Here is a 22,147-nt window from a genome sequence, read left to right on the forward strand (position 1 = left end):
CACACGAGATGGAGAAGAAATTATAAACATCTCCTTTTATAAGATGAATCCACCATCCACTCTAAAACATGTAATATTCCAACCAGTTCTAAACCAACTCTTGACAGTAAAGATTACCAACACAAAAACTTCCAACTAGTGTTGAATCTTTTCTTCCTCGTCAAGCTTATGGAGAACCTAGCACAAACCAATTTTTATGACCTGTCAATATCCTGTATTTCACTCCCCATGGCTTTGTTTGATTGGCTATAACAGGCTATTATTCAGCATCTATATGAAGCTGTCCTGCAAGTGTTGAAACACCACAAATTGAAGTGTCAGTAATACGTAGAAGATAAGCTGGTTCTCATCTCCAACACTAAATATAAACAGCAATTATCTCCCTAGATTCACAATATCCAGTCAAATCAGCAGCTAGCTAAACAAACTAATCAAATCTAGAGAGATACTGATAGTAAGCTTCAGTCTTTTCATCTTTTATTATCATCTACTAACAAGGACATCTACTTTAAGCTTGTTAAAGTCTGTCTGCAGCATCAGTCTCCTATGGACTCCTCACTGTCATTTCAACTTTGTAGCAAAAACCACACCCATCTTCAACTGGCTAGAACAGGCATTGGCAACCTTTCAGATGCAGTGTGCCAAGATTTAACTTATTCAATTATATTTATGGATCTGCATGCCACTGATACTTTTTAACATCAATAATAGTCCTACTTACATTTTAGCAGGTTCATTAATAAATAAAGATGCAGATCTTACCTTATTGCAGTCTTCATGAACAGTTAATCTGTGCCCTTTCTCCTGAGACTGTCAAAAAAAGTGGTTGTGTTGTGCATTCTCTGTGATATGGACTCTCTTGTGTCTCAGACACAACTTGACTCGTTTCTCTTAAGCCACCAAATGTGTATTACTACTTATGAGGGCTGGATTTCAACCTGTGGACCAGCAGCCAACCCCATCCCAGCCACCAGACAGCACGGGCTCAGGGAAACTTCGGAAGCCAGAAAGATGTGCCACGTTGGCTGGGGGAAGGGAGGGGTAAGGAGAGGAGACCAGGCAGGCCGAACTGCAAACCACTAAGCAGAGTGCATGTGTTGCTGCTATTCCTCACTTGGCTAGCGGGGTTGAGGTGATTCAATGCACCTGGGCAAATTCAGGCTAGGGACCCAATCTCAGCAGCTAAGGGAGCTAATGAAAGCTGCCATTTAAAAAAGCCCTTCCGGGATTGAATGAATTACAACACACACACACCCCACAAAAGAGTTGGAGAAGAGCTACCAATTTTTCCTATTTCACCCAGCTGGATTTCAGCCCTCCCCCCCCACCCATACATACACACACTTCCCCAGTTCCTGCCTGGGGCTTCAGCCAGCGCCTCCTTATCGGAAGGGGACTCTCTCTAGTTGGCTCCAGTTGGCAGCCAGTTTGGGAAGCCCGAGCGTTCAGCAAGTGCTTGGTGCTTTTTGTGAACAAATTCTTCTCACCGCCCTCCAAAAGGATCAAGGCAGAACAGAGGGAGAAACACGTAGTTTGTCTGGATTCTGCTCTCCACTGGATGGGGGTCTGCCAGGCGCGCATGCACGTGCACGTGATATATATATATATATTTATTTATTTATTTTCCTGGTGTTCCTAAGGAGCCTGGGAGAGAATAGGGACCCTGGTTTGTTTTCCTCCCTTCCCTCTTCTTTCCCCACACACCCCATTTATTTTTAACTATTGGGGGTAATTTTTCCCTGCATCCAAGTTGACACTGCAGAGATTGGAGACTCCCAAGTGGATTAGGCACAGTGGCTGGGCGCTCGGAGGTAGGGTTGCCAGATGGTTTAATCAAAAATATCGAACACCTCCACCCCTCCCTCCCAAAAAAACACTGAGGAAAAAATTCTGATGGGGGAGGGTGGGAAAAGGGGTGGGGAGACCAAAGTTTGTTGAGGGGAAAAAAAAAAAAAAGGACTCAAGAGTTATTAAGCCAAAAAAAAATGTAAATAATAAAACAGGATGGCCCCTTTCAGAGTGCATGTAGAGTCAGAATAGGGATAGGAACAGCGAAGTTGAGCACTAAGACCCAGGGAAGGCATTGCTTCCCCTTGGTCTTTAGGCTGTTTGCTGGCAGCCATTTTGTTTTCTTGGTCAAGGCAGAACACAGCTTCCCTGTGGAACCAGGTAAGCAAGGAAGCCGGGGGGGAGGGAGGAGAGAGAGGCCGGGGTCTGGGCCCAGTTGCCGAGTGTGTTGTAGGGTTGCCAGGTATCTGGTATTTTTGCTTCTTGGCTGGGGGGGGGAAAAAAAAAATCAGAAAATGTCCTGTATTTTATGAATTATTTTTCCCAGGCAGGAGGCAAAAATACCGGACTGTCAGGGTCAATACCGGACACCTGGCAACCCTACTCAGAAGTGGCCCGAGCCAGATACCGGAGGCAGGCTGGAGCTGGGCCGGGGTGTGGCAGCCACAGGGAGTAGAGGGGCTCGCACTGGGGTGCTGTTTTCTTGCTTTGGAGGAGGGCGGGGGCATGGAGCAGCCTTCCAGCCCCCCCCCCCCCCGCCGCCTTCGCCTGGGAATCCTATCCCTGCCTCCTCCAGCATGCCATCCTCACAATCCTAAATCTGCAGCCACTCCACGCTGCCTCCTTTCCCCCTGGAGCTGGTGTTACAGCCTTGTGGCTGCGCACTGGCTACGAAGCTCCAGCAACAGCGCAGGCTCTTTGCTGCATGGGGAAGGAACTGGGGGGGAGGGGGCAGGAGAAGCTCCCTACCACAGACCATGCACATGCCACACAAAATCAGCTTGCATGGTAGGTTGCCGACCCCTGGGATAGAAGATTGTACCCTTTTCTTTCAGATCTACAAGTTAAATTATGCCCTCTGAAAGGAAAAACCACAGTATTTCCTTTTTATCAGTTTTATGTTGCCTCTGACCTTCAGTGTCCCCTTGATCCTGTATAATAGCCTCCTGGTTTTGCTGTGAGTCTCCAGAGAATACTTTAAAATGATTAAAGTCTGGCAGTGCAGCAGGTTCTCTGTCTGCCCAGGCCCCATGCTGCTCCTAGAAGTGGCCAGCACGTCCCTGCGGCCCCTGGGGAGGTGAAGGGAAAGAGGGTATCTGAGCATTGTCCTAGCTCTGAGTGCTGTTTCCACCACTTCCAGTGGCTGGGAACCATGGCTAATGGGAGTTGTAAAGGTGGTACCTGCAGGCACAGGCAAACTCCCTGCTCCCCCTCCAGAGCTGCAAGGACATGCAGGCCACTTCCAGGAGCTGCACAGAGCTAGGGCAGGCATTAGCCCTGCTGCACCATCCACTGAGAGCTGCTTGAGGTAAGTGACAACCAGCCAGAGGCAGGTGTTGCTTCTGGGAAGGGGTGGGGCAGGGTGTTTGGGAGTGTGTGATTGGCAACCTTAATGAGGCAAGGTAAACAGGAGGACCTGATTCTTCTTTATACTATGATCATACTACTGCTCATTCTCTGAAAATTTTTATTCACTTTTAATAAAGAACGCTCACCAAACCTCTAATCATTGTTGATGTTTATCTGTGATCATTTTATTATTTTTGCAGTTTTTCATCAGATAAAGACTGATTCTGATGTGAAGTTGTCATTACAAAATAAAAAATAATTTTTAAAAGGGTATTTTAATTACTATTATTTCATTACAGTATTTACTGTACTATAATGAACATTTTCATTTTATCAGGACTTAGTTAAACAAAGAAGAAAAAGTTTCAAATTTCATTGTGCACATAGTCATTTTATGTTGATAAGAGTGAAATGTATGTGCCATATGTTTTAATTTTTTGTGCAAGTGTCTTGACATATTACAAATAGCAGAATTTTATAAACAAAAAATAAACAGGACACACCTGGGCTATTTAAGTAGTATTGATAATAGTCATATTTCAAGTTAAGTACATGCTTAAATGTTTTGCTGTATCAGATCCTACAGATGACTCTGTGATCATTTGCCTGTATATCTGATTTGAATACAATCATGACAATTGTGCACTTAAGTTACATCTTCCAAAATTCTGGCACACTCGTGGTTTCCAACTCTGGAGAGCACATGTTCATGCAAAATGATAAAAAAATATAATGGATGTTGTTAAAAAATGCTTTGCAACAAAATTTGGAAAATGTAAACCTGCTTAATACTCATCTCTAATAGAAAAATGATGTATGTTTCAGCAAATCCTAATTGTATTCTCTAGTTCAGTGGTCCCCATCCTTTTGGGGCTGCTGGGTGCCCAGGAGCGGGGCTGCGCCATGCGCTGCACATCTGGGGGCGAGGCCACTTACACACCGCACGCCCGGGCCACACATACACCACGAGCCCGGCACCGTGCATGCGCCGCGTGCCCGGGGCCAAGAATGGTTTGGGCCGGCCCTGGTCACTCGGCAGGCCCACATAAATGCCCCGGCAGGCGCCATCCAGCCACGGGCACTGCGTTGGGGACCACTGTTCTAGTTACACTCTGCAGATAAAATTTGAAAAAGACCTTAATTTGCAAATAGCCTCAGTAAAGGTAAAAACTAAGAATTATACATTAAAGTACTAACTTTCACTAGTTCTACACAAGTCTGAAACTATTTCTTTAAAAATAGATAATTATTTTTAAAGCTGAAAAAAATACACATGCACTATGCCGTTGGTGCAGGCTTCTAGTTTCCAGGGTCTGTTATTTGGCAAATTTTATCATTTATATTTAGAGTTGCAACAAAGTAAAATGATACTTAAGCTAAAGACTACGGCTGCGTCGAGACTGGCAAGTTTTTCCGCAAAAGCAGCCGCTTTTTCCAGCTGTCTACACTGGCCGCTTTGAATTTGCACAAGAACACTGAAGATCTAATGTAAGATTGTCAGTGTTCTTCTGCAAATACTATGATGCTCCCGTTTGGGAAAAAGCCAGTGTAGACAGCTCAGGACTGTTTTGCGCAAAAAAGCCCAGATGGCGAAAATGGCGATTGGGGCTTTCTTGCGCAAAACTGCGACTAGATTGGCATGGACGCTTTTCCGCAAAAAGTATGTTTACGCAAAAGCGTCCATGCCAATCTGGACGCTCTTTTCCACAAATGCTTTTAACGGAAAAACTTTTCTGTTAAAAGCATTTGCAGAAAATCATGCCAGTCTAGACATAGCCTACTAGTACAAACAAAGACTGTGGTTAAATTAAGGCAGTCATTAGAATTACATACACATCTGGAACAAAATTAGGATTTTTTTTTATTTTTTGCTGTAACAAGGCTTATTATAGTTGTGTCTCTAAGACCATAATACGGAATAGTTTGTCATCACAAATGATTAAGGGCAATTTTTCTAATCCTATCCCATCCTCACATAGCACGGTATATGTTATTTGGAACAACTATGATTCTTCCCTGAGCTACAAGATTAATAACAACAACCTAACATTACTGTATTACAAACCTATAGAGAAATATGGCAACTATTTACATGGGCTCTCCCACAGAGATGGCTATGATTTTTACTTGTTAACCCTCCATAAAAAAATAAACTTCCCAAAATATCATACTTCTGCTTATTATTTATTTAAACTGGCAGGATGGCTCCCAGTATTATTTTAGAAAAATATTTTTCTGAAGCGCAACAAAGCAAATAATTATTACATCCATGAAAAACATTTGAAAGCTCAACTAATAATGTGTTCTAGTGAATGTGACATATGCCTATTCAGAAAATATGCTTTACTAAACTCAACTGGCTCAAAGCTTAATATGTTAACTACATATCTTAAAGAACTGTTACCCTGCCATAACTGCGGTTCTTTAAGAGGTGTTAGTCACATGAATGCCACTCTATGGGTACATCTATAGTCACTGGAACATCGATGCTCCATAGGTCGATCTTCTGGCATTCGATTTAGTGGGTCTAGTATAGAACCCTAAATGAAACCCTGAGGTCAGCCCCCACCAGCATCCACTCCTCCTTTTGTGAGGAGTAAAGAAAGCCAACAGGAGAGTTTGCTCCTGTCAGCCCCCCACTGTGTAGACACTGCCAAGGCTCAGCTTAAGATAAACTCCAGCTATGCATTTTGAGAATCCGAATGCCAGTATCTTGAGAATCTTAGGTAATTTGTAAACACATGTCATTTTAGTTGAGGTTTACAAACCAGCTCTGAGCATGGAGGAATAGAATAGCGCAGACAAATGTAACCATCCTAAATCTGAAGTGGCCGTGTAAGTTATTTGTTTAGTCTCTGCAGTCTCCCTCCCAAAAACAGTATGAAGATTCTCTTTTTCAGAATGAGAATACTAGGAGTAAACACATCTTCCCCTGTAATCCTGTGAATTAGGGTCTGTGGGTGGGGAAGCAAGGAAGTGTCCTTCCAGGGTGGCCCGGGGCCACTTCAAAAATTTCTGAAATGGCCCCCAGTCAAAAATTATTGCCCACCCTGGTGTTCAGGGGTCCAACAGGTTCTAGCTTCCATGGTTTCCCTCTCTCCAGCCCCCCACATCTTCCTGGGCTTTCTGACCACCACGGTCGAGCTCCAGTTTCTTATGTTGGTAGGTAATCCTCCATTAGGGTTCCCGCTGCTGTCAGTGTGGTTGGCCAATGTCATTGCACCCACACCTTGGTTCCTGAAAGGAGTACCTGTACAAATTGCTCCACAACTTGGTGCCTGTTTAAGCCCTCAGGGTTCAACCACTTCTAGCAGTGGTCCCTGATTCCAAACTTAATGCATCCAAGAGTACTGAGGGAGTTGGCAAACGTCATTGAGGAGCCTTTGGCCATTATCTCTGAAAAATTGTGGAGATCGGGAGAGATCCCGGATGATTGGAAAAAGGCAAATGTAATGCTCATCTTCAAAAACGGGAGAAGGACGATCCAGGGAACTATAGGCCAATCAGTCTTACCTCGGTTCCTGGAAAAATCATGGAAGGGATTCTTAAAGAATCTATTTTGAGGCACTTGGAACAGAGGAAAGTGATTAGGAATAGTCAGCATGGATTCACAAAGGGCAAGTCGTGCCTGACCAATCTGATTAGCTTCTATGATGATGTAACTGGCTCTGTGGACATGGGAAAGTCAGTGGATGTGATATACCTTGACTTTAGCAAGGCTTTTGATACGGTCTCCCACAATATTCTTCCCAGCAAGTTAAGGGAATGTGGATTGGATAAATGGATTGTAAGATGGATAGAAAGATGGATAGAAGGCTGGGCCCAGCAGGTAGGGATCAACGGCTCAATGCCAGGATGGCGGTCGGTTTCTAGCGCAGTGCCCTGAGGTTCGGTTCTAGGACCAGTTTTGTTCATATCTTTATTAATTACCTGGATGAGGTGATGGACTGCACCCTCAGCAAGTTTGCAGATGACACTAAGTGAGCGGGAGAGGTAGATACGCTTGAGGGCAGAGATAGGGTCCAGAGTGACGTAGACAAATTGGAGGATTGGGCCACAAGAAATCTGATGAGGTTCAACAAGGACAAGTGCAGAGTTCTGTACTTGGGATGGAAGAATCCCAAGCATTGTTACAGGCTGGGGACCAACTGGCTAAGTAGTAGTTCTGCAGAAAAGGACCTGGGGGTTACAGTGGATGAGAAGCTGGATATGAGTCAACAGTGTGCCCTTGTAGCCAAGAAGGCTAATGGCATATTAGGTTGCATTAAGATGAGCATTGCCAGCAGATCCAGAGATGTCATTTTTCCCCTTTATTTGGCTCTGGTGAGGCCATATCTGGAGTACTGTGTCCAGTTCTGGACCTCCCCCCCCCCCCACTACATAAAGGATATGGACGCATTGGAGAGGGTCCAGCAAAGGGCAACCAAAATGATTAGGGGGCTGGAGCATATGACCTATGACGAGAGGCTGAGGGAGTTGGGTCTGTTTAGTCTGCAGAAGCGAAGAGTGAGGGGGGATTTGATAGCAGCCTTCAACTTCCAGAAGGGAAGAGAATGGAGAAATGCTGTTCACAGTAGTGACAGATGGCAGAACAAGGAGCAATGGTCTCAAGTTGTGGTGGGAGAGGTCCAGGTTGGATATTAAGAAAAACTATTTCACTAGGAGAGTGGTGAAACACTGGAATGGGTTACCTAGGGAAGTAGTGGAGTCTTCAACCCTAGCGGTGTTTAAATCTCGGCTTGACAAAGCCCTGGCTGGGTTGATTTAGTTGGGATTGGTCCTGCCTAGAGCAGGGGGCTGGACTTGATGACCTTCTGAGGTCTCTTCCAGCTCTATGGTTCTATGATTCTATGATTCTTTGGGTGACAGCCTGTGACTGTGCCCCAGCAGGGTATACTTCCTTACGCAGCCTCTGCCAGTAAGTCTCTGGACTGATACTGGCATTGTCTGTGCTGGTCCCGTTAAGTAAGGAGCCGATATGGTAGCCCAGTGTTTCTGGGGCTAACGAGTGAGCATAGTGACTTGTTCGAAGATAACTAAAAGTGCCTCAGGGTCGTCTTCTGGTCCCATCTTTGTTAGCCACATGGGCAGTCCTAGTCCGGTGTCTCCTGTCTCTGTGCCCATGGCAACGGGGCTTGGTGAACCCCTTGGCTAGAACAGTGCAACTGCCTGCTGAAGCAGGCTTTCCTGATGAATATGGTGCTGGGTGGCGTAGCCAGACAAAACCGCCCCGCCCTCTCTCTCCCTCTAACATCCTTGGGAGAGAGAAATCCTTGAGAGCAAAACTCAGTCTTCAAAGGCTCCAGGGCCTCCAGAAGTGCTGGAATAACAATGGCCCTGGATGCCAGACAGGAACCAGATAACAGCGACAATTGGGCCAGCAGGTGGTCAGGGGGCCTCAGGCTGCCTTTGGCTGGTACCAGTATTGATGCGCCTATACACACCGTCCCAAAAGAGGAATCTGCCGCTCCATCAGAAAAAGGCTGTCTAGCACTAATGATTTAGTTACCTCCACCTCACAGGTGCAAATTAAGCTTTGGACCTTCTGTGGGAATGGGCGTCACAAAGACATTCCAACTTAATTGGCATTTTAATGACAAGAGAAGCGTCTACGTGACCACAGGGGTATAAAGTAGGGCTCTGTGCCCCACTCTAATTGGAGATCCATCGATATACCTGCTGGTCAGGCGGTCTTGGACCTCCAAGACTTTAGGGACGCCTTCGCCTCGTACTGACTGCTTCTCATTGGGATTGAGAGAAACGCTGGCTTCACCGGAGTAAAGATCGCAGGGGTGAGAATATACCTTTTAGGTGTCAGTTTTTGCGCGCATTTAATAAGACCTCAGAGAACCAAAAGTGTTTCATGGTACCTGTAAGTGACTTTTTATTGTAATTTCTGTCTTGTCCTTTTGTAGTGGCTGTGTTATCTGTAACAGAGCAGTAACATTTAACAGCTAAGCTTGCCTTGTAACAATAAAATAGTAACTGTTTAAGCTTTAACCTGACTCCTCCTGTTGCTGTAACAGAACCAGACACAATTAAAAGAATCATAGCTGGTCAGGGGTAAACGCAGTAAGAGCTGAGCGTTGGGTCGTGCCGCCTCCCTGGCTGCCCGCTGTGAAGGGACTTTGTCCTAGCAGTCTAAGACTCGGCTGTAACGAGCTCTCTGCACCATCTTGGGGCACCCGTCAGCCTCCCTGGCTGCCTGCTGCGAAGGGACTCTGTCCTAGCAGTTGAAGACTCGGGTGTGTGATAGGGCTCACAGACCACTCACTTCCCTGGCTGCTGGCTAACAGGTGGTCAGTTCACAGAGCAGCTGCTGTTGTTGCACCTGCTGTTGAGCCATTTTCAGCTGGTGCTGATGGGCTAGCTGCTGTATCAGCTGTGCCTGCTGCTGTTGGTGCTGAGTCACTTGCTGCTGCTAGTTTTTCACCATTCACTGTAGGAATTTCTCCATTTTCATCTCTTCACCAACCTACAGGAACAAAGGGAGGCTCTCCTGTCCCCCTAGATACTGACCACATTCTGTACCACATGTCACGGTGTATGCACACCCGGTCCCTTGGGGGAAGAGTGCTCAGAGGTGTGGACATCGCCCTGTTGCCTGCTGGGCTGTCAGCAATCTCCCTTAGTCCCTGAAAACCAACCTTCACTCTAGCGTACTGCAGCCCAATGGCTAAGGTAATAGGGTAGCCCTTTGATCAGGGAAGTACGACCTGACAGCCAGGGTCCATAAGGGGTAGTCCTTGGTTCAGAGCAAGCTCAGTCTAGTGACCACGGTCAATATGGGATGTCCCTATAACTCTGGGCGGCATGGCCTGGAGACCAAAGTCAATAGGGGATGGCCTTTTAACTCTGGGCGGCACAGCCTAGCAGCCAAAATCAATAATGAGGGGCCAATCACCTTGGTAAGGGGACCCAGGCCCACCCTCCTCCAACGGGTCCTGATCCAGGGCCCTGTGAGTGGCAGAGCGGTCTGCCACTCCCTCAGCGAGAAATATGGATGAAACACACTGAGTACACCTGGGTAGGAGGGGCTGCTCCTGCACCCTTCCTAGGTCACTTCCTACTGGTACTGCTGGGGCAGAGTCCCATGTAGTAGTTCCTTGGGAGCTGCTTCTCCCTGGGGTTGCTCTGTGGCTGTGTGGCAGCAGTCTGCTGGGGCTCTGGGTTGCTGGCTGGTGAAACCTTGAAGCTCTGGTTGAAAGTGACTAGTCCAGACTGAGCTGTTCTGCTGCCTTTTATCCTGCCCCAGAATTTGGAGCATGCCCAGTCTGGAATAAGAAGTGGGACTTCCTCCGCCTACAGGTTTTAACCCCACCTGCTTCAGTGTGGAGTATGCACACCCCATCACAAGGTGATGTAACTACAGAGGAGTATGGTCACAACAAGAAATCATAGTTGGTTGGAAAGCTCCAGCTGGAGAAAGAGACACCTGAATCTCTCATTACAAAATGAGAATCAAAAATCAATCAACACAGATCAATGTGTGTTGTCCAAGCAGAGCAAAAAGCATAAAGGAAAATAATCAGCCTTAATGGTGAAAAGGAGGATTAATCATGTAAGGCACGAGTAACCGGTATAGAAAGTTTTAAAGTGACCTAACATATCAGTATCTCTACAATGTTCTCATTTAAATTATACATTAGTGCAGTTATCCTCTTATCTGATCTGTAATGCATTCTTTTGAAGGAACTGTCAAAGTGAGTGTGGGAAATTTGTACAACTCCAAGTTAAGAGTTAGTTAAATGCTAAGAGTTGTGTGTGGTGGGTAGAAACACAGGTTAAAATCGGAGGTTGTAAAATTCAGTTTTGCTGCATATTTATTTATATTTATTAAGTTTGTTACTAGAGATATTGGCATCAGACAGTTCAAAGTTGCTATCTTTAATTTTATTTACTACTCAGGTTTAAGTTTTTATAAAAATACCACCAAAGGATACCAATCTTTGTTCAAAAGTAGCTGGCAAATCTATATTTAGGGAGGACTAAGCACATAAGAAGCTAAGACATATTCAAATTACGAAAAGCCAAAGACATTACATTTTACAAAAAAGTCAGATATTTAATTCAGCAACACTAACTCAAAACACAATTTGTTCAGCTTTCTTTTCATTTTAAAAACAGTGTTCCAATTTTCACAACAAAAGAAGTTTATTAAAGTTAGGCACTTAGATGCCACTAGATCAGGCAAGAAACTAATTAGATTAGAGAACAGATCAGGTGGGATGAAAATAGAGTTTAGAATAAAACAGTTCTTACTGGTTTAACTATGGATTATGGCTCCATAGTGGAACACTTCCAATTACATAATACAAAGTCCGCAGAGATACACAAACTAGTGAAGACATTAAATAGTATACCACTAATAAGGGGAGTTTTACATGAGAAACTATTTATCAGCCAAAACAGGATATTTGTCAAAATAGCCAACGGTACTTAAAACTTACTTTTCATTCCAAAGCTACACTCCTACAGTGAGAACCTTGTTGGCCCAGAGTTAAGCCTGCACGAGAGCCACACTGAAATCAAAGGGTGTATGGCTGTACCCAGGCATCTCTCAATGCACAACTAAGGCTCATATTGTTTAAGATAGAGATGGGCAGACTAAATACATTGAATAAAAGCCATTTTCACCAAATCATTCTAAATTTTGATATGGTTGTGCTAGTTCAAGACAGTTACTTTGTGCTGATGATTCACAGACTCTGCTCCTTCTGCAGTTTCTCTCCTTTTCTTAACTTCTCCAAATAACGTCAACTTCTTTAGCAGTTTCCTTTGCTTAAGAAAAGCTAATACTGATTTTAAACTGGCAATTTATAAGCCAGACACCTACTGTTGGCATTTTGCCTGATGCAGAATCTAAACTTCTGTGTATGGCAATATATTAACATAATAAAATTAAACGGATACTAAAATTTAGCATGTTCCTATATCAGAGCAATAAAAAGTAAATACTATTGGTACCAAACAGAATTTTAATCTATTTATATAAACAGTATTGACTCAGCTAGTAATTTATTAATCCACCCTTCCCAACACAAATAATTCTCTTCACCTAATTTTCAATATGGACCAATAGATTTTAGAGAAAAGATAACTCTCTACAGCATGTTATTTGCTCCTTATCTCTAAAACACAAAAATGTGAGGTTAAGTTCTGATGGGGGAATACTCATGTTTCTAAAATATGTTGCTTATTCATTGCTATTGCCTGTGGTTATTCAGAATAAGTCAATGAGTGTAGTTCTGAGAAAGCTTGTGACAAATTAGCATCACTGTAATAACAACAAAGGCTTCCCACTTTTACCTTGGACTACAGGGATACTCCAATTTTCCTTTAAGAGACTTAAATTCCTAGTTGACTTTCTGTAAACATTCAGTTCCATTATACGAACTAACCAACTTTTCTGTCACAGCAAAATGTTAACTTTTCAGAAATATATTTTTGAAAAAGCATAAATATATTTAGTGACCAAGTTTACCTTACATTTAAAAAGTCCTTTTTTGAAACTGCATTGTAAGACAAAAGTTACACAATGGATCCACACAACAGCAATTTGTCCACCTCCACAGTAAGTCATTGAAACTTATGTTGCGTTGCCCTCTTCAGGTCACTGACCATCAACATTTAATATTACTCTTCAAAGATCAGTGATAAACTAAGAGTGACTTTCTCTCTCTTTGTTATGAAGCCATGTGTTAAGGCATTTTAATAAGGCAGTAAAATAATTTTTACTAGGATGGCTAGACAGACAACATAGTAAATTTGACAGACCTGTGTAAAGTTTCAAGAAATATCTGCTTCATTATTTTTTAATTAAAATATGTCCTATTAATGTCATGTATGTTTGAGGTATTTGTGGTCTCAAATGCTGTGAGCTTAGACCTTTTCTCGATTAATATATAAATATGGATGGGATTGGAGGTATATTCATAAATTAAAATTATGTCTCCTTTACATCAACATGAATGCAAGACAGACAGACAGGGACAGCAGGCAAAGCTATAGTAAATATCTAATCCATAATATACAATTTCTTGTTATAAAGAAAATACATTTATCTTTCTCTACAGTAATTACAAACCACTAGTTGTCAATTAGATATCAAGAAAATTAAAAAATTTCAAAGGAGCCAGGATTCTTTCCCCTTTATCTAATAGTTACATTGCATATCAAAAGATATCTGCTACATGACTCGTACAGCTCAGATGCAGGTTTTGTTGCTTGTTGGGGTAACTATCTGTTGTCCATCTGCTCCCCAGATTGTACTACTAGGAAGTGAATAAGGAATTGGTGTTATAAAGTAAGAATGGGGAGAAAGTTTTCCCCAGAGACTCCTAGAATCTCTGAATAATTCTGGGTGGCTACAAAATTTGTACCGTGCAGCAGTGTATTTAAATACATAACAGTACTGGGATGTAAATTTCTAGGTGAAGGAATATTAATTAAGGGGAAATAAAAGGGAGAAAAATCCTCTACTTCAGGAATATCTATAAGAAGATAATGAGATTTTGTTTTGGTGTAAGTGACAACTGAAAGTATAGCAACTTACATTTATATAGGTCTATAAGAAACGGTTTGAATAATTAGTAGTAGTGTCCCCACAGCCCTTTGGGTTCACCAACTTTTAAGATTACCCATTGTGCCAGCTAACCAGTCAATTATAGTTTTGCTGCTTAGATTCTATAACTTTATTCTATTTTCAATGTGCTGTGGAAGATAAAATTCTAACTACTTTTAGAAGAAAAGCTATTAAAGAAAGATTTAAAATGACCTGTGGTTAGTTTAGTTCTGAGTTACCAAGTGTTTATTTTTGCCAGGTCTTGCTCCAACACCTTCAAATTTGGATTCCATACAAGGTCTGATTCATATTATTCTTTAACATGTATTTTAATATATATGTTTTGCAAAAGAAAAAGCTCTCAAATTTTGAAAATACCAATCCTTTACTGAAAAGTGTAATTGAATATTATTTTATTTTCTCTAACAACTTTCCCAGTGGTACTATTGGAAGAGTTAGAACTCATTCCCTTAAGTGAAAAACTGCAGTACAAAGTCTAAAACTTTCTCTCAGCCAAAACTTTTTAGGTGAGTTGTACTAAGAGCTACCTGCACTGTTCTACACTCAAACAATAAACCAGCTCTCCAGAAACAACTGTGTACGTGTTAATTTTACAACTCCCTTTATGCCCATTTTACAACTTCAGTCATTAATACTGGATTCCATCTAACTTGATGCTTTCACTTACCCATCATTAAAACCACAGACTGCTTTCATATCTGTCATCAGTCAGGGTTCGTCCCGATGAGTTCCTGACAGGTCCTTTACTCCATTAATGATAATAAACTTTTGGCTGAGAGCATGTGTTTGCTCCCATGTGTAGCACATTAACCATGAGCAATTAGTTAAATTGACAGACTCCTGAGAGAGTCCTCCCCCCCCCCCCCCCACCACAAATCAGATAAGGATGGAAATCACCCAAGCCAAAGACATACAATAACAGTTGTCAGAGAACAGACTCGCTGTTGCGCCACTACACCTTAGGTAGGCCGGGACAATGGACTAACACCCATTAAGTGCCCTGGATTTCCAGTGCCCCCACCATGGTCAGTCAGCGATCACTCTTCGGGGGGCACTTTTATATACAGGTACAAACAAGCCACACATCACTGACGTATCAGGTTGCCACTCTCTGTTACCAGGTTATTGCCCCTTACCTCGTAGAAGGGATGTTTACTTAAATTCATCTTACTATTAACTTACTATCCATTACGCTGTCAATTTCAACCCAGTCCTGAACCTAAATCACTATGTGCTTTATTAGTGTGGAGGTAGTTGGTACCAAGATGTTTCTCAGCAAGGTGTTTTATTACAACCCCTCTGGAATGTGCCTGCAGCCTATGCTGGGTACCCAGTACCTCTTGGTGTTCTTTATGCTTGATGTGGCTTATACTATTTCTTTTTAATCAAGTCTCTTTCTTGATTGCAGTTCTGAGCCAAAGTTTTGCTCACTAGATTTCAGGTTACAGGCCTTTATTCATGCCTGCTGATTTTATGTTATGGATCCTCAACTTACTATAATATCCCAACTCACCAATGCCAATCTCCATGATCAGATGACCCTTGTATCCTGCTACTAACAACTTCCAAACTCAGTGCTGAAATAATGTATCATAGATCGCTTAAAGTACAAATTCACCTCTTTCCTCTGATCATACTGATGGGGGGCTCAAATCTCTCCGCTATTCAGTATAACTATACCCAACTGTGAAAGGGCAACTAGAATATACGTAGATTGTAGATAATGCCCAATGAGTACTGCCAGCTTCAGAAGAGCAGTTTTGAATAGTTCTGGTTTTGAAAATCCCACCCAATATCATCTGATTCACCTAAGCCAATTAATATATATATTGCTAGTGATGGTAATATATGTATTAATTAATTACATATATATTACCCATTTGGATGAGCACTAATTGACAGATAATTGTCATCATCCCAGCAAAGTGAAATATTGTGCCCCAGCCCTCCCCAAGGAATCCTGTCCCAGCTTTGTGGCAAAGGGCACAATGCAATGCATTTCAAATCCCCACTGTATCACCAGACAAGGCAGGACGAGGCTTCATGCTCATCCTTCCAGACAGTCTAAACTACAGAATTTGTCATTCAACCTGAAATATTCTGCATGTCTCACTGTGAAGAGAAATGAAGGGCTGGTTGCAACACCAATATGGGCTTTACATGCAAAGATATAAAATCATTTTTATATGGGGTATGAGATCCTTACATAATTTAATCAGCACTATCTCCATTTAACAAGTCCATTTCTGTTGCTGTGAAAACATTTCTTAGCTCTGAGCAGTAAATAAATTAGTCAGTGACCAAAGATGACACTAGGAGAAAATTGCATCTATAGGTTTTGATGCACACATCGAGAGCTTACCATCTGCTAAAATTTCTGATAGCGCTCACAAAATAACTGTGACTTCCGTTCTCAATCTTTAAAGTTTCATTATGACAGTAATTTTTTCTTAAATCTAAACACAAAGTTGCTACAAAATAATTGTAACATTTATTTAGATTTATACTTCTAATAAATCATTGAGATCCAGTATAAAGCAATACTGATATATTCAACATTTACATATCTCCTTTTTTATAATGACTGCTGTAAAATTTCAAAAACATTAATTGTTGACAGGATATATTTTGGATGTAATTTATGAAGACACAGCATCAAAACAGCATGACTGTCCAATTCCGTTCTAACTGAATTTTGGATGAGTATACAATACTACCTTAAACTCAAATCAAAACTTAAACACCAAACTTTAAAGCAGGAGGTACAGAGAAAAGAAAAATTAAAGAAGTCCACTATATTTCTCCAAAATAGTTGGGTTTTTTTTAGCAGACTAACAGTATTCTTACCATTAGACATAAAAGTAAATATTGCAGATAGGTTTGGAGTTGAGGGATGGAGATAAGGAGAATTCTCAAAGATTCTTATGATCCCTAAATGTAGCTACAGTCTGACTGTCTCTAAATGTAGTTTAAACATTCTATAAACTAACATTTCTGGAACTAAAAATAAAAAGCAACTAATTGACCCAACTAGTCATTCATTAATATTGGAAATGCCAGACTAATAGCTGATGAATTCCACAATCTACTTTTCAATGTATTAGTAATCATATAACGCAAACAGCAGAAAACAGACAAACTCATTTTACATTTACTTTTACAAAAGGGATGGATCACTTCATGATTGCCTGTTCTGTTCTTTCCCTGCTGTCATGATCATGAGGGTTAGCCAGCATCCTGGCGACTAAGAGGTTAAATATGTCCCTTGCCTAAACCAGGTGGCAGGCAGCCAATAGAAATGTAGGTAGGAATTTCAAACTGGGACAAAGGAATTTTGGGGTTTTTCCTTCCTCTGTCCTGCGTAGTTTCTCTCCAGCTATTGAAGGGGACAGGGTGTCTCCGGCTAAGAAAATACTTTTCACAGTCTGTAAGTAGGATAAAGTTTAGATAAATCCGTTAAGTTTTATTGTTTTATGGTTTGGGAAATGGGATCTGGTCTGTGCATTTAAAATGGGTTTTGCTCTCCTTTGTAACTAAGTTCCTGACCCATGGTAAATTTCTCCTCCATGAGTACATTATTTTGTTACTCTTCCATCTAGTCATTATACTTGCAACAGGAATATTGTGGTGATAATAAAAGTTCTCTCTCTCTTCTTTTTATTAACCTGGTATTGGTTAATTTTTGTGTCCTGGTTTGTACTTTAGGGGTAAGATTCCCCCGTAGTCTCTCCCTGGTTGCTTTATTAATATTTGGGTGGTGGCAGCAGCATTTTATTCCCAAAATCTAGGTTGTTAAGACTTGAGGGGGGAGGGGAGTTTTATACTAAAGCCTGGTAGATAAAGTTTGGGGTACTCTTGATGGCCCCTACTTCTGCATTTATTGTGCCAGAGTGGGGAAGGAGCCATGACACCTACGAAGCACCTGGCATTGGGCACTGTCAGAAGACAGGATACTAGGCTAGATGTACCATTCGCCTGATTCAGTATGATCATTCTTATGTTTTCAGACTGACAAAGATCAATGTAAAATTTAACATAAAGGGTCTTATAAAACAGACTGAGTGGAGTATTTAGACAGTCTTTAAACAACTTTTATATAGTTTGCAAATCAGGGGCCACATTTTGTATGGTTTGCAAATCAGCCACCACAATTTACAATTTTACACTTAACAAATAATTACTCTCTGCTACTTGTAGTATGCCACAATTTAAATGTAGGCTGTTCTTATCTTTACAAGCTGGGAGGCAGACCCAATGTCATTGATTCGCTCACAGGCTTTGATTGCTATGTGAACTACAAAACTCTGCCTGCAATAGTAGCAGGGCAGTTCCATATTACCAGCTATCACAAAGCTATAAAAAAAAAAAAAAATCATCACTGAAATTTTCTAGTAATCTAATTAAATTCCTTTTTGCCTTAACTTAAATTTGTACCTTTTTCAAGATCACATATTTCATTCACATGCTTAGTACACGATATGAATAGTTTAGTAGCATTTCATTGTGTTAAAGCTTGTCTTTTCAAAATAAAGTAACATGATTAAAAGAGATAAGAACAACATATGTCCCAAGTGAAATTAGCCAGGTGAGTTATTTTTCAGAAACACTCCCTACCCCATTTGTTCCCTTCTGAGGTCTATAATGACAGAAAATAAGTAGTTTATGCAGAGGCCAAGGAAAATGTGCCCCCTGAAATGCTTGCCACCAGTTATGCAGCTGAGGACGAACTCTGCCTTTCTGTGTACAGTGGAGCCTTCCAGGACAGATACTTCAGCAAGTTCTTCAGGTAGGGGTAAATTCTTATTTGTTTATAAGAGGGACAAAGTGGGTGAGGTAATATTTTTTACTGAACTAACTTCTGTTGGTTAAAGAGTCAAGTTTTTCAGCTACAAAGACCTCTTATTCATGTCTGGGAAAGGTATTCAAAAGGGGAGCCCTGATCTACACTAGAGTTAGATCTACATAAAGGCAACTGTTGGCTGTTCCCTCTGGGTGGCCCATGCTGCATGGGGAATGTGGGGCCCAAACGGCTGCTTGCGCCGCTTGCTCCCCCGCGGCGACCCAGCAGAGCGGCGTAGAAGTCAGCCGAGCACCATGGCGGGAGGGGAAGGAGGGCGGGGTGATGACATGCAGTGTGACAGCGGCTCCAGGCCCCGCCTCCTGGCCATGAACGTCACCGCCCTGCCCCCTTTCGCCTCCCACCGTGGCGTTCAGCTGACTTCTGCGCCACTCAGCCAGGCTGTTGCGTGGGAGCAAGTGGCGCAAGTGACTGTTTGGACTCCGCGCTCCCCATGCAGCACGGGGAGTGAGGAGCCCAAACAGCTGTTTGGGCTCCGTGATCCCCTGAGTGAGAGGCAGGAGAGAGAGAGGCAGGAGGCGGAAGATGCTGAGAGAGAGGGGGGGGAAGGGGGGGAGGGGGAGGAGGAGAGAGAGAGAGAGAGAGAGAGAGAGAAGGGGGAAGGCAGTAGGAGGAGGAGGAGGAGGAGGAGGAGGAGGAGGAGAGAGACAGGAGGCTCAGGAAAGAAGACCGATGTGGAGGAGAGACTTGAAAATCCCGTCTTATGACTGGCTAATTTACAATACGGCTCCTTTATACCACTCTGGAAAGGTAAAAAGAGCCTTAATTGACTAAGAATGGGAACGATTAATGATGATTTGCAACCTGCCTTTTCAGTTATCACATTTCTGCTCTGCCTCTGAACAGAGACTGCTTCACGCAGCCCTATGCTTCCAAGTCCAGCATTCAGCAACAGTGACCCAGGGACAGTCTCTCTCACTCATTTGCATACAGCCAGGTGCCCAGCACCACTCTCTTAATGTCTCTCCATGGTTGCATGGACGCACGCAACCTTCCTCCCACCACAGCTCTGCAGCGATCTGCTCTCTGGTACCAGCTGCTCTCAGTAGACACACGAGAACTGCTGCAGAAGGAGGTTGTGTTCCCCATATATTTCTTTGTTCTCCCATTTTTCTGCAAAGGAGCTAAGAAATCTGTGGAAGGTATGAATTCTGTGCCCCCATGCAAAGTACAAAATTCCCCTAAGAATATAAGCATTCACGCTAAAATGCAGCTTCCACTTACGTTACTCACCCACTACACTGATTTAATAACACCATGTCTGTAAGAGGGGTAGCACTTAGGTTGCTGTAGTTAGACTGATGCAGCGTCAGCATAGATACTACATAGCTTACATTGACTGTTGCCTTTCAGGAACCTTCCCACAATGCCAGATAAATCAGTGCAAGCGTTCGTGGAGAGGATGTGCATCACCAACACAATCACCATAATGTGGACATGCAAAAGAGACTTAATTATTGAGGTAGTCGTATGTCAACTTAGGTTTACTTAATTTTGTCATTCCCCAAGTTTTACATACTAACATTGGTATACAGTAGAACTTCAGAGTTATGAATGGAGGTTGTTTGTAACTCTGAATAAGACATTATGTTTTTTTATTTCAGAAGTTTACAACTGAGCACTGACATAATACAGCTTTGGAACTGCAAAAGAAGAACGCTGCTTTCCTTTTTTTTAAGTTTACATTTAACACAATGGCTGTACTGTATTTGCTTTTTTTTATCATCTTTGCTGCTGCCTCATCATCTCTGCCTGGTGCCTGCTATGGGGTCTTACTCCCCACACTCATTAGCAGCAGTGGGAAAAACAGAACAGCACAGCGCCAGCTCCCTCTGCTCCTCTGTCTATGTCGTTTGGGGGACGGCCACATCTGCCCCCACACTCACTGGTAGGAAGCAGAGTGATGTCATCAAGGGAGCAGAGCGAGCTGGGACCGGATTGCTCTTCTTCCTCTGCTGGTGAGTGTGGGAGAAGAAGGCCTTGCTGCCAGCGCCCACTAATCCCCTGGGATACCTTGGCTGGAGGAAGAGGCAGGGCAGGGGTGGAGCAAGTATGGGGAGGGGAGGAACAGAGCAAGGAGAGGCAGAGTGTGCGGTAGAGGGGCAGCTGTCCTGGCCCTTCCCCATTCTGGGGGAGGGTCATGTAACCAGTGGTCCCCCAGGTTTCCCCTCACCAGCCAGCTCTGATTAAGCTATAAATCCAGTCACTTTGTTAAGACCATTATTTATAGTTTCTAGCAGAGCCCAAGTTAGTCTTTTGTCTTGTCTGTAAAGCACTGAGCATACTTTTGTGTATTATGCACCTATTTCTGGCACAACGAGCCAGGGATGTAATAGTGTGGTCGATTAACTGATAAGCAAAAGCTTATCGATTAATGCTACAGACTACACACATTTCTCCCCCTGCCCCACCAGTAAATTTTTTAGCAGGCTGGCCAGAAGCTCAGCTCAGTTCTGGGCTTGCGTTGGGTCCGGGACCTACCCCCGCTATGGCTCTGCATTTAAATCATATTAGGAGCCAGGGGCGCAGGCAGCCCAACTCAATTCCAGCTCATGCTGGGTCAAGGAGCTCAGGCCTCCCTCCCTCCGGACAGGGGCTGGTTTTATACTGGCTTCCCTTATGGACCAACTCCCACCTGGCACTCTGCACTGCTGCCTCTGATACATAGGCAGCAGCACAGTGGCAAGGGGCACCTCAGGAGTGGGGCCAGAGCACACTGGCTGTTGGGCTTCACCCCCGGGGACTACAGAATAGTTGAGTAACTGATAAGAATTCATTAGGTTAATCGACTACTGAATTAACTGATATGTAACAACTCTACAATGAGCATCAATTACTTATTAAGATCATAGGAAAGTAACAAGTTCTATGGATTTTCTTTTATTTCCTCAGTTAATTTATTCAATTGAACATGAATTGAACTGTAAATATGAGCAATTTTACTCTGTAGCTAAAAATAGATGGACTTATCATTCCATATGGTTTACTTTTTACTACATTTGACAGAACTCAGTATGATAAGAGATTTGTAAAACATGAGGCTTCTCATGTTGTCTCCTACCTGATATATTCTAAATGGGATGTAGCGAAATCCACTATCTTCTGGAGGATACTCCATGAGTTTCCGGTTTATGGCCCAAAATTGGTCAAATTTGTCTGTGAAAGTTAAGAGATGTATTTATTAGTAGTATTCATAAATATGATTATTTACTGAATAAGATACACAAAATATGATAGGCACAATCATATATATGGGAAAATGAATCGTCTAAAAAAACCCTTCTGTCACAGAATTTTTGCCCATAAGTAGGTTTTCCCCTATATTTCTTGTTCCCTCTATAGCCTCA

The 22,147-nt window shown here is 42.7% G+C and overlaps 1 protein-coding gene and 1 long non-coding RNA gene across 9 annotated transcripts in view; one reads left to right on the forward strand and one right to left on the reverse strand.

The window, feature by feature from the left end:
- ATG5 (autophagy related 5) overlaps positions 1–22,147 on the reverse strand; it is a 121,057-nt gene that overhangs the window by 39,000 nt on the left and 59,910 nt on the right. For all 8 annotated transcript variants that reach the window (XM_025182321.2, XM_014571188.3, XM_006118471.4 and 5 more), the window contains exon 6: positions 21,862–21,956. In XM_025182321.2, coding sequence (XP_025038106.1) covers positions 21,862–21,956 — 95 coding nt within the window. The remainder of the gene's footprint in view (positions 1–21,861; positions 21,957–22,147) is intronic.
- LOC102456528 (uncharacterized) lies at positions 17,297–20,538 on the forward strand. The gene is made up of 4 exons (XR_001367925.3): positions 17,297–17,369; positions 18,577–18,728; positions 20,154–20,262; positions 20,405–20,538. It is a non-coding gene; the product is annotated as an uncharacterized LOC102456528 (long non-coding RNA).

The sequence above is a fragment of the Pelodiscus sinensis genome, chromosome 3 (genome assembly GCF_049634645.1).
Source record: "Pelodiscus sinensis isolate JC-2024 chromosome 3, ASM4963464v1, whole genome shotgun sequence".
In the NCBI taxonomy this organism is placed as follows: domain Eukaryota; kingdom Metazoa; phylum Chordata; order Testudines; family Trionychidae; genus Pelodiscus; species Pelodiscus sinensis.